The 15,352-nt window shown below is 48.9% G+C and overlaps 2 protein-coding genes across 3 annotated transcripts; one reads left to right on the forward strand and one right to left on the reverse strand.

Moving 5' to 3' along the window:
* Positions 1-317: 317 nt before the first annotated feature.
* On the forward strand, positions 318-4,586 carry LOC127765585 (AP2-like ethylene-responsive transcription factor CRL5). 2 transcript variants are annotated; one of them, XM_052290519.1, is made up of 9 exons: positions 318-1,091; positions 1,272-1,851; positions 1,959-2,044; positions 2,161-2,169; positions 2,260-2,348; positions 2,515-2,588; positions 2,683-2,733; positions 2,836-2,912; positions 3,470-4,586. In XM_052290519.1, exons 1-9 carry the CDS (start codon positions 725-727, stop codon positions 4,123-4,125), a joined length of 1,989 nt encoding a protein of 662 aa, XP_052146479.1. In that variant the 5' UTR covers positions 318-724; the 3' UTR covers positions 4,126-4,586. The 2 variants fall into 2 exon arrangements, with proteins under 2 accessions (XP_052146479.1, XP_052146480.1); XM_052290520.1 differs by having other exon boundaries at positions 321-1,091; positions 1,962-2,044.
* A 5,317-nt stretch (positions 4,587-9,903) lies between these two features.
* On the reverse strand, positions 9,904-13,491 carry LOC127767556 (probable xyloglucan glycosyltransferase 9). Its single transcript, XM_052292930.1, has 5 exons — positions 12,673-13,491; positions 12,273-12,581; positions 11,891-12,181; positions 11,685-11,798; positions 9,904-10,886 (listed from the first exon to the last, which is right to left on the reverse strand). Exons 1-5 carry the CDS (start codon positions 13,435-13,437, stop codon positions 10,266-10,268), a joined length of 2,100 nt encoding a protein of 699 aa, XP_052148890.1. The 5' UTR covers positions 13,438-13,491; the 3' UTR covers positions 9,904-10,265.
* Positions 13,492-15,352: the final 1,861 nt, after the last annotated feature.

A 15,352-nucleotide genomic window follows, 5' to 3' on the forward strand; every position in this document is an offset into this window, starting at 1 on the left:
TTAGATAGGATTTAATCCTTTGATTCAAAGCCATCCATAAGAACTTTTCTTACAAGATTAAAATTCTCAAAATTTCTATATTTTTTCCTCCAAATCAAAAGACCCTTAATAGAGGTTAGCTACTATAGTTGATATCACGAAGGTTTTCTCCTGCCAATTTAGTATAAGAGTTAGTTACCGATTCTTATCACGGTTATCACGATAACCATGCGGGTTACTCGAAGAAAATCATAATAAGACTACTAAGAAAAATAAAGATATATTACCCACGAGATTACCACCGCAATATGGGCAATATGGAAAATATTTTCTACCTCTACGAACACAGATCCCCATGCAAAACATAGAGGTAAAGAAGACAGAATGTTGTAGTAGTACTACTCTTTCCCCTTTCTTTTTTGAAAAAAAAAAAGAACGGGTCAAGCTCAAGACCAAGATCAGCAACTCATTCCTTTTGCACACTTTCAAAGCCCCCACTCCACTCTCCTCTCCTTCTTCCCCTTAATAACAACACCGGCCATTCCTCCTCCTCGCCTCATCCGCCACCACGGTTTGCTTCGCCACACGCGCACACAAACACACACACACAGAAACCGAACGCGCGTCGATAGAAATGGAGGGTGTGGCGGCATCATTGCGCCATGTACTCGCCAATGATTGATCGCCTCATTCCCTCCTCCTCCTCCTCCTCCTCCTGAATCCCTCCTCATCGATAACCGAAGCAATGGCCAGTGGCAACAGCAGCAGCAGCAGCGGCAGCATGGCTGCCACCGCCGGAGGTGTCGGCGGCTGGCTGGGATTCTCGCTGTCGCCGCACATGGCGACGCACTGCGCCGGCGGCGTCGACGATGTCGGCCACCACCACCACCACCACGTGCACCAGCATCAGCAGCAGCATGGAGGTGGGCTGTTCTACAACCCTGCCGCCGTCGCCTCCTCCTTCTACTACGGCGGCGGGCATGACGCCGTCGTCACCTCCGCGGCCGGCGGCGGATCGTACTACGGCGCCGGGTTCTCCTCCATGCCGCTCAAGTCCGACGGCTCGCTCTGCATCATGGAGGCTCTCCGGGGAGGCGACCAAGAACAGCAAGGTGAGCTAGCTAGCTTAAGTAGTAGCTGGATAGAGAGATGGCTAGCTCGTGCTGGTGTTCGTCTAGACAGCGCGGGTTCTTCTTACTTGGGCTGTGGCTACAGTTGCGTTCATGGTCGCTTTGGCTTGTAGCAAATGTGCGTCTCTTTATGTCGCTTGGTTGGCTTTGACTCGTGATCAGGGGTGGTGGTGTCGGCGTCGCCCAAGCTGGAGGATTTCCTAGGCGCGGGCCCCGCCATGGCGCTGAGCCTGGACAACTCCGCCTTCTACTACGGCGGCCACGGTCACCACCAGGGACACGCCCAGGACGGCGGCGCCGTCGGTGGCGACCCGCACCACGGCGGCGGCGGCTTCCTGCAGTGCGCTGTCATCCCCGGCGCCGGCGCCGGCCACGACGCGGCGTACGCCCACGCGGCGCTGGTGCACGACCAGTCCGCCGCGGCAATGGCGGCCGGCTGGGCGGCGATGCACGGCGGCGGCTACGACATCGCCAACGCCGCCGCCGACGACGTCTGCGCCGCCGGCCCCATCATCCCCACCGGCGGCCACCTGCACCCTCTCACCCTGTCCATGAGCTCGGCCGGGTCCCAGTCCAGCTGCGTCACCGTGCAGGCCGCCGCCGCCGGCGAGCCGTACATGGCCATGGACGCCGTGAGCAAGAAGCGCGGCGGCGCGGACCGCGCCGGGCAGAAGCAGCCGGTGCACCGCAAGTCCATTGACACGTTCGGCCAGAGGACGTCGCAGTACAGAGGCGTCACCAGGTAGTAGCTAGCAGCGCCATAGTGACAGACACCTCTCGCCACCATGCCGCCATGGCTTCCACCTTCACAGCTTCACTTAACCTCAAGTAAAAAAACCTTGTAAAAAGCAGGCATAGGTGGACTGGGAGATATGAGGCACACCTCTGGGACAACAGCTGCAAGAAGGAAGGCCAGACCAGAAAAGGACGCCAAGGTTAGAGAAACTTGACATTGTGATTAATCACACTTTCTTATGTTTTAAATGCTGATGAAATGTATATGTATGTTCTTGCATGATCATCCTGCTGAATCTTTTGGCATGGGCTGCAGTGTATCTTGGTGAGTACCAGTACACAAGTACTTGGGATGAATTGATTAGTTTTTGGAAACAAAGATTTGATTGTGAGATTGCAATGTAACCTTTGCTAGGTGGGTATGACATGGAGGAGAAGGCTGCCAGGGCGTATGATCTTGCTGCGCTCAAGTACTGGGGCCCTTCCACGCACATCAACTTCCCGGTGATTAAATTACCAACTCTTATTAGTTCATTTGTTGCTTTTCTTGCAAGCAAACAGTACACATTTTAGTTTAGATTTTAGAGTGCTAGCTCAAGGGCACTGTGAATGACTGTAGTTATGATGTTACTGCTATCATTGACGTTTGTTTTCACCATTTTCTGGGCAGTTGGAGGACTACCAGGAGGAGCTGGAGGAGATGAAGAACATGAGCAGGCAGGAGTATGTGGCTCACCTCAGAAGGTACACTGCGTAGCTACCTATGAAATCGCCAAGTCACTGAACGAACAAGATTGTGACACTGACATCTGTAAACCTCCATGTCTGTTTGCTGCAGGAAAAGCAGTGGCTTCTCGCGTGGCGCTTCGATCTACCGTGGAGTCACCAGGTCGTTGTTAATCACATGGGTGCAGCAAAAATACGGCAAATGGATCTTGGAAGCATGTTAACTGAGTGATTAACTTGGTGTGTTTTCTGTCAATGTTTGCAGGCATCATCAGCACGGGAGATGGCAGGCGCGAATCGGCCGCGTCTCGGGCAACAAGGACCTTTACTTGGGGACATTCAGTGAGTGTTCTTCCTCCCCAATCTCTGCAACTGCACTATGATCTACTAGTAGTTATTCTTGTCCGGATTCTTCTCATCATGTGATCGATCAGCGATGAGCAGCAAAGTGTGTATGAGGTTGGCTTTGCAGAGGCTGTCACGGTTTAAGGACGCAGGGTGTGTCCTGTCACAATGATCATAAGACCTTCAGTCAGCTATGGCTAGATTCAATGATGCCAATTCTGCTGCTTCTGCACGGCCATGGCCACCACCATGGCCCAGCTCGAAAGAATGTTTCGCCCTGCCGTTTCTTGCATGCTTTTGATTGCTGCAGCAGCGGTGCTTTTGCGCATGCATGCATGCGCGGTTGGTTTGGTTTGCCTTTTGCTCGCTTCCTTTCCAAAGGCTGTGCCCCTCGCCGCAGTCGCGTCGGCTTTTGCCGCGGCGCGGCGCGCGCGCCATGCCGGTTTGACCTGTGACCTGACCGCGCGCGGCGGCGGCGAAAACTCGGATTTTACTTTTGATTGATGATGAGTGAGTTCGTCGTCGTGTGTGATTGGTTGTATTTGTGGATGCAGGCACGCAGGAGGAGGCGGCGGAGGCGTACGACGTGGCGGCGATCAAGTTCCGGGGGCTCAACGCCGTCACCAACTTCGACATCACGAGGTACGACGTGGACAAGATCCTGGAGAGCAGCACGCTCCTCCCGGGGGAGCTGGCGCGGCGCAAGGGTAAGGTCGGCGACGGCGGCGGCGCGGCGGCGGTCGCCGACGCCGCGGCCGCCTTGGTGCAGGCCGGGAACGTGGCGGAGTGGAAGATGGCCACCGCCGCCGCGCTGCCAGCGGCGGCGAGAACGGAGCAGCAGCAGCAGCACGGGCACGGCGGCCACCAACACCATGACCTCCTGCCGAGCGACGCCTTCTCGGTGCTGCAGGACATCGTGTCGACCGTGGACGCGGCGGGCGCGCCGCCGCGCGCGCCGCACATGTCGATGGCGGCGACGAGCCTGGGCAACTCCCGGGAGCAGAGCCCTGACAGGGGCGTCGGCGTCGGCGGCGGCGGCGGCGGCGTCCTCGCCACGCTGTTCGCCAAGCCCGCGGCGGCGTCGAAGCTGTACAGCCCGGTGCCGCTGAACACCTGGGCCTCGCCCTCGCCGGCGGTGAGCTCGGTGCCGGCGAGGGCCGGCGTGTCCATCGCGCACCTGCCAATGTTCACCGCGTGGACCGACGCATGAGCAGCAAAGCATACTCGTCGTTAGGCGAGGTCCATAGCCACTTTAGCTTAGGAAGCTGGTTAGTTAGTGGTAGATGAGCAAGAATTAGGGTGAAATTCGCGATATGCATATGCGTGCGTTTGCCTCGTTCATCACCTTCTCCAGTAGTAGAAGGGTTTTTGTAATATTGGGGCAATGCAACAGCAGCAGCATACTAGTAGATCTGCAGATCCTCTATCACAGGCTCACAGCCACACTGATTGGAGTTGGTTGGTTTTAGTGTTCTCACTTAACTTCAACAGGAACAACGTGTTGGTTTTGCAAAGCCGAACTCACTGTGGTGGTGTTTATTATCTCAAAGTAGATTGAAAGCACATTCTCGATCGAACGGCGGCCGTAAACCCTCCAGAGGTTCGGAGAAAAATCCTCCGAACCCCTGCGTGACCTTCTCAGCTTCTCTCGATCGGACGGTACGTAAGAAACCAAGGGGGTTCGGAGAATGTCCCGCTGCGGCAACGAACGAGGATGCCCCGGTTTTGCCGAGGCGGATCACGCATTCACGCGTGCCGTGAACGATCCGTCCGCAGCAGCGGCGCGCGTTGTTTCCGCTGGTCTGGTCGGCGGGCGTCGCGGCCGCCGGCTGGTTAGGCCGAGTGGTCGGAGTGGACGGGGCCGTGAAATCAGGATTGGTTAACGGGCTAGGCCTCTTGGTGTCATGGGCTTGTTCAACAGGTCTAGCGACGGGGCTCCTTGAACCTCCTTCTGCCTTCGTTTCGTCGCGGGCGTGTATGGTTTTTTTGTGCGTTTTGAAACTACACGAAGCATGCCACGTCGTGCCCTGTGCAGTCAGTCTGTGCTAACTGCTTGTGCATCCTTCCCTATCCTATAAAAAACTAATATATGATTAGATATACAAATTCGTTATATTAGATTATATCAAATCCTATCATAGATTAGTTTTTTTTTGACGGGGGAGTACATTACTACTCAGTTGTAAGTACCCCTATTTTGATTTTGTTCTCTATTTATATAGTCTACTTAGGGTTCGAAACTTATATTAAGTACTCAGACGTGTGGTCTTATTGATCAGTTAGGTGTGTCATCGGTCGCCGCCTCGCCGCGCGTCACAGAGGACGTCGCCCTCTCATGTGTTTTCCTACACTACTCTCTGACTTGGGAACTCGTTCCCTCCGCACAGCCATCCTTTGTGAGATACGTCCAGCCATCTTCTGAGTGCAAATTGACGGATTAGAATATGTAAAGTGTAAAATGCTTGCCGGATTCATGTGGATTGAATGTTACTGACTTATGGACTTCAGTAAACCATGTCTTTATGTGGTTCTTTTCTCATTTACTTAGCAAGAACAGCTGTGACCGTGCACATTATCATGTATGTTCATATTATGAATTGGTGAAGTGAAACTTAAAAAAGCTTCCTTCTACCTAAGGTGATTACGAGATTGGCACATTTTGTTGCCTCCTTGCATGCAAATTGTGGTAGAATGTTTTGATTCATCAGCTTAGCTAACAGAACCAATTTTCTGTTGAGATTATAGGCATATAATGATTTAATCTATTCCATAAATAAATCATGACATTACAGATGAAAACTAGCATGAACGCATCATTAGATCTACACATGTAAACTACACAGTATAACATGAACAGATCAAATATGCGCAACATATTGAACACGTACCGAGGTGACGGAAAGACCGGCTGCTTGGTCGAAACTTTTCGCAGGCGTCTACGAAGGCACGAAACACGCGAGCGAAGAGGAAGACGAGCCGTCGCGAACGAACAGGGAGCAGTCGCGCGAAGCGCTTCCCAAAAACCTTATTGCCGCCTTCTCCCGGTGCAGGACGTCGAAGACAGAGGTTCTGGGGACCTACTCTCCCGATCGCCGGTGCACGCCGGCGAGCGAGATGGAGTAGTCTACGAGCGACGGCGCAGTACAGAGTAGGAGGCAAACCCTAGATTGATTTCGCGTGTGTTGCGTGAAGACGGCGGGTCGATTTATATAGAGAAGGGTCGCTTGATCAGGGCGCCCGCACGATCTCTACTGCGCGTAACCGAACCGGATAAGTCGCGCGTAACTTATCCGGACTCCATGCCGTTTGCACGCACCGGATTTTTCGGAACGTTTCCAAAACAAAAACGAATCCGAATTTGCAGCAAAACAAAACTACAAAAGGAGGCTGCATCTGCGCAAGGGTGAGGAGCCAATTTTTCGAACCATTCGACGCGTACGTCGTGCACGCGCGCCGCCTGCCCTGCCCTGCCCTGCCCGGCCCTGCGAGGCGAGCGAGCGCGCGCGTGTGTTTCCCCTCTTCTCTCCACCACACATGCTTCAAATGGCTAGGAAGGCATCCTCCCTTTTAAGGAGGTCCCCTTCTCCTAGAATAAGCAAGGTGGTACTAAACTCCACATGCATGCCATCCCATGAGGTGGGCTTTTGTGATTTTCCAAATAATTAATCTTCGAGTGGGCTAAGGCCCATTCATTAATTCCAACATTTTCTTCTCAAACATCTTAATTGTGTTTATCGTCTCAACGGTGAGATGCGAATATGGGCATTATATGTGTTATACAGGCTGTGTTTAGTTCCTGAAATTGGGGAGAAGTTTGGGAAAAGTTGGTAGTTTGGAAAAAAAGTTAGGAGCCAACTAACCATCGGACGTCCGATAATATTCCAAAGATCGGATAGCCCTCCTACTGTGCTTAGCTTACATATTGACCGTGCATCATGCCTAGGTTCTAGCTGTTTATCTGATCCGCGATCCGATTATATTGTTTTATTCATTATAATTAAATTTTTATAACAAGATCTCACATGATTATTTTTGTAATTTAATCACATGATGTTAACTATTGAAACATCATATAATATTTACTGAAACATATGAATAATACTATGTGCAACATTTTTAATTAACTAGTAAATACTTGTTGAAACAATCAAACAATACATGTGCAACATTTACAAATAAACTAGTGAAACATCATAAACTACTTGCTGAAACATGAAAATAGCACCATGTGATACATTAAAGAAACATACATTGCAACACAATAATTATAAAATGTGCAACATAATATAATCTCAACTGAAACATCCGAATCTCACATGCGAAACATTAAATTTAAATGGTTGAAATATATGTGTGTTTTTTCATTATAATATAATCATGTAACATCTTATTGTAAATATTTAATTGTAATGAATATAATAGTATAATCGGATCGTAGATTGGATAAGTAATTTGGGATAATAGTAATTTCAAGTTTGCTAAAAGGGTGTACATGTAAATAGCCTCGTGTCCCCTCTCCTTCATGATGCTAATGCTTAGTGATGAAGCATATGTAAAGGGTATGCAAAAGGGGATAGGAGGCTGTATTTAGCAAAGTTATAGGTGTTCGATTTTTTCTCTAAGATCGGACGTCCGAACTGAGGCATTTTTCGAGTTTATGTGTGTTGGAAAGTTTTAGATGTGATGAAAAGTTGAGAGTGAGGGGAAAGTTTGGTGTGAACTAAACAGGGCCACAGTTGGGCATGACCTCGCGATCGAACCCACCCTCGCAGTTCCCCGGGCCACTTCCTGCCCGCACGTTCACGATCGGACGGTTCGCGTGAACCCAAGGGGGTTCGGAGAATTATTCTCCGACCCCTCGAGCCGTACTCGAAATCAACGGAAACATACGCGCGTCGTTCGCCCTGGGCTGGTGTCGCGTGGCTAGGGCCGAGGAGGTTGGGCCCTGAAAACTGGATTGGTTTAAGGCCTCGGCCTGTTTAGATAGGAGTGTTGGGCTTCGTGTTTCGGTTGATCGGACTTTTGTGAACCGATGACTCTGCTGTGCTGTGTAAAGTTAAGTACTTCAGTACACAGAATGTTCTCCCTTCGTTTTACAATGTAAGTCATTTTAGCATTTTCTATATTTATATTTGTGTTGATGAATCTAGACATATATCTAGCATTTCCCACATTCATATGCTAGAATGACTTACATTGTGAAACGGATGTTGTACCATAATTCATGCACAAGCAATACATCATGGAGTAAGGTCCCGTTCTTTTCTCCAACAAAAGTTGAATGAAGATTAAAATTTTTGTGGCTCGCTTTTTAAACTGCTAAACGGTGTGTTTCGTGTAAAAACTTTCTATATAAAAATTGCTCTAAAATATCATATTAATCTATTTTTCAAGTTTATAATAATTAAAACACAATCAATTATATATTAATACCACCTCGTTTTACGTAAAAAAAACTTAATTTTCATCTTCATCTTCAGATAAAATAACACCGCCTAAAAGTGTTTAGTATTATATACGTATTTTGGTGCACTGCACGCGTTTTTTTCTTAATCTAATTAGGCTTCGAGACTAAGTTACTGTGACGACCGCCACTCACTCAATGGAGCGCCGGGTGTACTTTACACGTGTGCTAGCTCTCATTGTTGTTCACCGGTTGGGCATGCATGTCGTCGGTGGGGCAATTTGTGCAAATAATTGGACCATTATATAATCGCCTTTTTACGTCACACGGTCAAAAATCACACAAAGGCAGATCGTTACAGCAAAGCTAAGCTAGAAGTCAGGTACTGCCCGGTTTTAATGCGTGACATCATGATTAAGCTATGGGTAACTCACTTCCCCCAAGCTTTGCTGAGCTGCGGCAATCATTCGCCATGATCAGAAGAGATCGATCGAGTGATACTCTACATCGAGCGATCCAGATTCACCAGATGTAAGAACGCAACTAAGCCGTGTCGCCGTGTCCGCCATTGTTTGCTACTCCTACCAATGGCATTTCCCTTGGCTTATACTGCAAGAAGGCAAACGGCTGACAAAGCTGCATATATACTTGCACTCGAGCACTCGCACCTAATACTCACTCCTAGTACAATTGTTGTTCTACCAAAAGAAAAAAAAAAGAAAAAAAAGGAGGACATTTGGTGTATTGTATATTGTACAGTAATGATTTGTATCTCCAGTTCAGCACGACAGAAAGCGTCGTCATGTGAAACGCTCGCTTACGGCAGCCGCTGGACCAGCAGAAGGGCCGGACGGACGGACGCCTTGGCGCGACACAGCTGTCTCCCGGCCACATGCCCGTGCAGATAAGGCGATGGACTCGGCACAGGTCTCTCACTATCTGCAGCTGATGCTGCCGCCACCGTTCTCGGCTACTCACAGCTCATCTCCAATTGAGACAACATCCGGGTTTATTAGTTTTTGTTTCCATCTCACTTCACTATCTGGAATTCATTTCTGGCCCCTTGAAATGGAGATGGGACTCCTATTTTTTATAGATTCAGGTAATTGACATTCAGCTGGAGACGTGTGTGCTGCTGCTGCCTGAATTGAGCCGGATTGGAATTTTCTTGGGCAACTGGGATGGAATTGGGATACTACATCAGCAGCAGGTGTGTGGTGGTGGTGTCCAGCTGTATGTAGGATGATGTTTTCTGGTCTTGTACGTTACACCATGTAGTGTAGTTGTATCACTTGGAAAAAGCATGACGTTTCACAAGTTCTCTTCCGGTTTTGACACTTTTGAAAAGTTTGTCAACATTTATATTCTCGGCGATTATCAGAAGGGCAGCTTCTTTATTGACTACCTGCTGGAATCTGGACGCGTACATTTAAGAGGAAAAAATAAAGCTTCCAGTCATGTGACATTGTAATGGACAGTATCAGTTTTGCTGGAGTTATGCAGAATGGCATCAGCAAAGGTAGATTGACCAACATAGCAGGTTGGGCAAAGATGGTCATCAGAATTCAGAAGTAGACACATAAGGAAGGAATGGCTTCTAATTAAGGGCATTGTGGATTCCGAATCACTCGTACAGGCAGTAATTGCCTCCTAACATAAAATCCCCACATGAACACCAAAATTGGTTTACAAAAGAATCGGATAGTCTTGGAATAACTAGGCAAATTTACAGTCCAAGAACAACTATATCTACACAACCGAGGGGGGAGGGGCCTATTTGGGCGTGTACATTGTGGATCATGTTGTGTGAAGTCATGACATAAATCAATTGGACGACACAATTGCGTCATGCAACATTTCAATATCGCCAAAGAGCTTCGACACAACATCCCTGGAGCACCCTCCATTGTCACTGTTTTTTTAACATCTATCATGCTTTTTACAGTTTACTCAATCTGCTCGCCTATGAGATCAAGGCCTACTAACAAGAAAGATATGCCCTGGAACAGGAGGAAGTAGAAATGTATACCCTGTTTCGAGAGCAAACTGCGAGCCGCAGCAGTTAGGAGGAGCAATGAGAGTGCAAGCTCTTTCTTGTATATCCGGTTGTGCTTCTTCTTTACGTCCTTTCTAGGAGCGGACTGCTCCTTTGCAATAGCGTCGAGGTTAGGCGCCGATTCAGTTTTTTGGTGTTTCAACTCTTTGGGTGCCAAAGAAATGAGGTCGCCCTCCGATGATCGGCCTGACTTCTTGGTCACCACCCACTCGTATGCACTTCCAAGCTGGAACAGACCAGAGATCATGGCATTGAATTTTGTCACGGACATGGTGTTCTCGAAAAGTAGGTATGGGATGATGAAAGGGAAAGACTTCGGAGAAGGCAGGATGTTGAGCAAGGACATCAGGGCAGGAATGTAGCATACGACCCAGTCAGGAAGCTCGGCTTCAGGCACAAACATCGTCATTGGGAGGATGATGCAGAAGAGCGTGAAAGAGTAGAATGGTAGTATGAGCTTCCGGAGAAGGAAGAAAAGGAAGATCAAGTTGGCTTTCTTCCAAAACGCAATCTGCAGCAGAATAAAACAAAATTAATAAGCAATCAGATTGGTAAAACAGAGCTATCAACAAGCCAGTTGTTTCATCTAGCAATCAGATTGGTAAAACAGAGCTATCAACAAGTCAGTTGTTTCATCCAGACATCCTATCAGGTAGTACATTATTTTGATGACAATGACAACAAAAGGTGATAAGCAAATTCATATTCTGTCATGGTAATGCAAAAAAAGGTCCAGTTGTAACATGCGCACAAATGATATACAATTAGATATCTACATTTTATATTCTAGTGAGATGGATGCTGCTCGATGAGCATGCGTCTTTATTGAAGTGTATAAACCTAAGTACTTGAGAGAAAAGGCTAATGGTACAGGACATATCAATATGTGAATTAATATTTCGAGAATCAGTTAAAGAGTATAAAAAAACCTCTAACATTTTAGAATTTCATCATGTTAACATCCTTGGAGCATATTCACGATGCCATGAGCGCGTGTTGTGTATCCAACAAAAGCACCGAACACACTTTTTTTTGTCAATATCACATTATTTACCTGTTGATGTTCAAATTTTCACTTTAAGTAATAAACGGATTAAATGATATATCTGACATGCTATTTGAAGACAAAGTTGCACAGAGTGGATACGGGAAAAATTGCTGTAAAGCCTTAATTTTATTTCGTGTTTGCATTAACAGATATATTTATCCAGACCAATCGGATATCTCATAACAACATTTGGTTATATAAGTTCATTGTTTAGATGTTTACAAAAATAAAGTACTACAACAAATAAGAGCAAATCAGTACCTTGCATTTGATAATGTCTGGTAAGCAGAGTCTGAATAGCTGCATTGGACCAGAATGCCACCGATGCTGCTGCTTCCTATAAGCTTCGTATGACTCTGGCAATTCACATTGGCACTGTCCATAATGAGGGAAATGGGTTATTTCAACTGAAAAGGTGAAGAAACATAACCCAACAAGTTATTCAGAAAGTTTGTCATATATAGTACCTCGACGTCATTCAGGAAGATAAATTTCCAGCCCCTAAGGTGTGCCCGGACTGCAATGTCCATGTCCTCCACTGTTGTACGCTCCATCCACCCTCCCGAGTCATCCAATGCCTTGATTCTCCACACACCAGCAGTGCCATTGAACCCGAAGAAGTTTAGGAATATCCCATTCACTTGCTGTTCTACCTCAAAGTGGAAGCAAAGATTAATGTTTTGCAGACGAGTCAATAGGTTCTCATCCTTATTCACAAATGACCATCTTGCTTGCACTAGCCCCAATTCATCATTGTCCTGCAACAGCAAACGAATGAATCATAATTAGAACCCTAAACCATATACATTATCACCACAAACTATAGGCACAAAATTCATCTCAATTTACCTTGAAATGTGGCACGGTTCGCTTCAAGAAGTCCGGATTCGGTTGGAAGTCCGCATCAAAGATGGCAACAAACTCATAGTCCTTGACATAGCTGCAGCTCATCGCCGACTTGAGATTTCCAGCCTTATAACCATCCCTAAGGACACGATGCCGGTACACAATCCGAGCGCCGTTCTGCTGCCACTTGAGCACCTCTTCTCTGATCAGTGTCTGCGTCGTCGGATCGTCCGAATCATCCAATACCTGAACCAAGAAGTTGGACCTCGGCCAATCAAGATTGCACACGGCCGCAATTGATTGCTGATAAACCTGGACAGACCAACAAACAAACATCAAAAGGTTGCTACTTCGGAGACAAAAAATGGCATGTTTTAGAGCGATAGCAACAGCACAAACCAACCTCCTTCTCGTTGCACATTGGTATCTGCACGAGTACCATGGGGTAGTACGCGGCGTCGGGGTCTTCGGCGTCGGGCAATGCCGGTGACTTGGGGTTAGGCTTGATGCGCTTGAGATGGATGTAGAAGCAGCCGAGGCACTGGATGAGGCGGTCGGCGCTCTGGATGAGGAAGAGCACGACGCATGCGTCGGTGAGGAACTGGATGAATGGCGCGACATAGGTGGCGCGGAAGCGCAGCCACGACGCGTAGAGCGACTCGACGCCGATGACGGGGAGGGCGAGCGCGGAGGCGGCGAGGTCGTCCCAGCCATTGATGTAGGCGCCGAGCTCAACGATGAGGAGGAGCACCGAGAGGACAACGAATGCCCTGATGAACGCGTAGAAGCGGGAGCGGAGCACGGGGCTCTCGCCGGCGGCGGCGGCGGAGGCGTCGGCGTCCGTCCTCCCGGCGGCGACCCTCCGCCTGGCGGCGGCGCCGAGCGCGACGGCCGCGGAGGCCAGCGACGCGAGGCACCCGGCGGCGCGGTGCGCCTTGAGCAGCAGCACCCAGGTGATCTGCTTGGCGTTCTTGCCGCGCCCCCCCTTGCGGCGGCCGCCGACCAAGAACTCCTCGTCGTCGTCGTCATCCGGCGAGGAGATCTCGGAGATGGACCAGTTGGGGTTCTCCATCTTGACCACCACCGGCGTGCCCCGGTAGTGGTCGCCGCCGCCGCCGCCGCCGCCGGCGGCCAACTTCCCGCCCCATAAGCCGCTCCACGGCGCCATCCAATGGCCGGTCCAAGAACCAGCCTCCCCCTCCTCCTCCCCCCACCCCTCACCTCTCCTTCTCCTCTCACCCCCAAATTAGCCTCCCACACTTCACCCACACCCTATTCCTGGACCTCCACCTCCCCCCACCCCTCAATGCCAATCCCTCCCCCTCACACCTACGCAGCTGATCCCACTGCCATTTAAGCTCAAGGAGAAGCGAGAGCGAGAGGAAGAAGAAGAAGAAGAAGAAGAGGACGGAGTGGGAAGTGGGAACAGCTCAGCTCAACACGTCAAGAGGAGGAGAGAGATCGGCAGGAGGAGGAGGAAGAAGAGGAAGCGAATTTTTTAATATTTTTCTTGTCTTTCCGTGCGTGTTTTTTTCCCCCTAAACCCCCCTTGGTTTGGTAAGGTTTTTATGTCGGAGTTAATTAGGGGGGGCAAATTACGCGGTTCCCGCGGTTTAAACCCCCGGGGTGGAAGGGCAAAAGGGGAACAAATCGTACTGCTATTCTTTATGGCTTTTTTTATTTTCTTTTTTTTTTTCTAATCTTGCTGTGTGTGTGGAATGTTTGGAGCGGCTTTGGACTGTGGTCCTCGCGTTGAATTTTTTTTCTCCTCGCAAATTTCGTTCCTTTTTTTTCACGTAATTTGCGTTTGTTTGGTTTGATCGTTGTGTTGAGTACGCCAAATGTTTTTGTATTTTTAGCTCTTTCAGGGGAGGGGAGAGAGATGGCGATGCTCTGTTTTGTTTTCCCTTTCTTTACCACGGGAGAAACAGTAGCCTGCTTTTCAGATCGACGAATTTTTTTGCACAAAGCACCTCTCTACTCCTGCACTGTACAAATCGGTCCTTCGTAGACAGAACCAGGTATGGATTGGTACAACAGGGAAATTAACTTCTTCTTGGAGGGTGTTACTGCAAAAGAGGCCGAAACGAACGAAGCCGTAACTCCTGTGACGTGGCTGTGACTGCGCTGTCGTCCACCCCCGTGAACAGTAGCCGCGGCTCGGGATCGTGGCCCGATCGGACGGCCCAGGATCCGCACCGACGCGGCCCTTTTCAAACCGCGCCGTCCGATCTCCTCCGCATCTCGCAGGAGTCAAAAAAATAATAAAAAAAAGGAAAGCGACGGGCGCCCGAGGGAAAGCGCGCAGGGGTGGGTCCGACCCAGAGGCGGGCATGTGGGCCCCACAAGAGGGTGGGTCCCGCGCTGGGGAGCGGAGACGGGCATGTGGGCCCTACCGGCGGAGGGGGCGGTCGGTGGTCCCACACGGGGAGGAGGAGGAGGCGGGCGCGGCGCCGAGTCATCTCATACATCGCCGCTGTTCTAGAAAAAGGCGCGGCTCGACCGGGTTTGGTCCGTGGTCGGTTTTTTCTGCGCGCGACTCCGGTTTATTTATCCGTGTTCGTTTGCTGCGTGCGTGCTGGCCAGCGGCCGCCTTTGTCACACGCGCTTATCCCTTTTCTAGTTTCTACTTCCACCGGCAACGACCTTTTATTACACTTTTTTGTCCACTACACGAGGCTATTGTTTTTTCCTGTGTAGTAGTAAGCCTTAATCGTTTAATCCTATAAAAATAGAGTTGAAGAGAATTGAGAAGGTTAGTTTCAAATTATTATAGGTGTGGAATTAATTAGGGAAAATTGCAAAAACCACCCCGGAAGTCACTTCAATTTTGACATTCCACCCCATAAGTCATTTTGTTGTAAATACCCACCTGCTACTAAGTTTTGTTTCAAAAACCACCCCAATGCGCACGTGTTTAACCGAATCAATTCGTTATTGCCGATGTAGGATTACCACATGCTAAGCTAGCCAAGTCAATCTTGTCTAAGTGCTTGCATTAGACTTATTTTCCATATTTGATTGATTTTTTTTTCATATAGCGAAACTCAGTGCAACAATGTTTAGGCTCTCGTCAACAATTT

Source organism: Oryza glaberrima, chromosome 3, assembly GCF_000147395.1.
Source record: "Oryza glaberrima chromosome 3, OglaRS2, whole genome shotgun sequence".
Lineage (NCBI taxonomy): Eukaryota > Viridiplantae > Streptophyta > Magnoliopsida > Poales > Poaceae > Oryza > Oryza glaberrima.

Coding starts and splice junctions, on each gene's coding strand:
- LOC127767556 (XM_052292930.1), bottom strand. CDS start 13,437: ATGGCGCCGTGGAGCGGCTTATGGGGCGGGAAGTTGGCCGCCGGCGGC. Junction 12,582..12,672: donor CAATGTGCAACGAGAAGGAG/GTTGGTTTGTGC, acceptor TGGTCTGTCCAG/GTTTATCAGCAATCAATTGC. Junction 12,182..12,272: donor GAACCGTGCCACATTTCAAG/GTAAATTGAGAT, acceptor TTGCTGTTGCAG/GACAATGATGAATTGGGGCT.
- LOC127765585 (XM_052290519.1), top strand. CDS start 725: ATGGCCAGTGGCAACAGCAGCAGCAGCAGCGGCAGCATGGCTGCCACC. Junction 2,734..2,835: donor ATCTACCGTGGAGTCACCAG/GTCGTTGTTAAT, acceptor CAATGTTTGCAG/GCATCATCAGCACGGGAGAT. Junction 2,913..3,469: donor CCTTTACTTGGGGACATTCA/GTGAGTGTTCTT, acceptor TTGTGGATGCAG/GCACGCAGGAGGAGGCGGCG.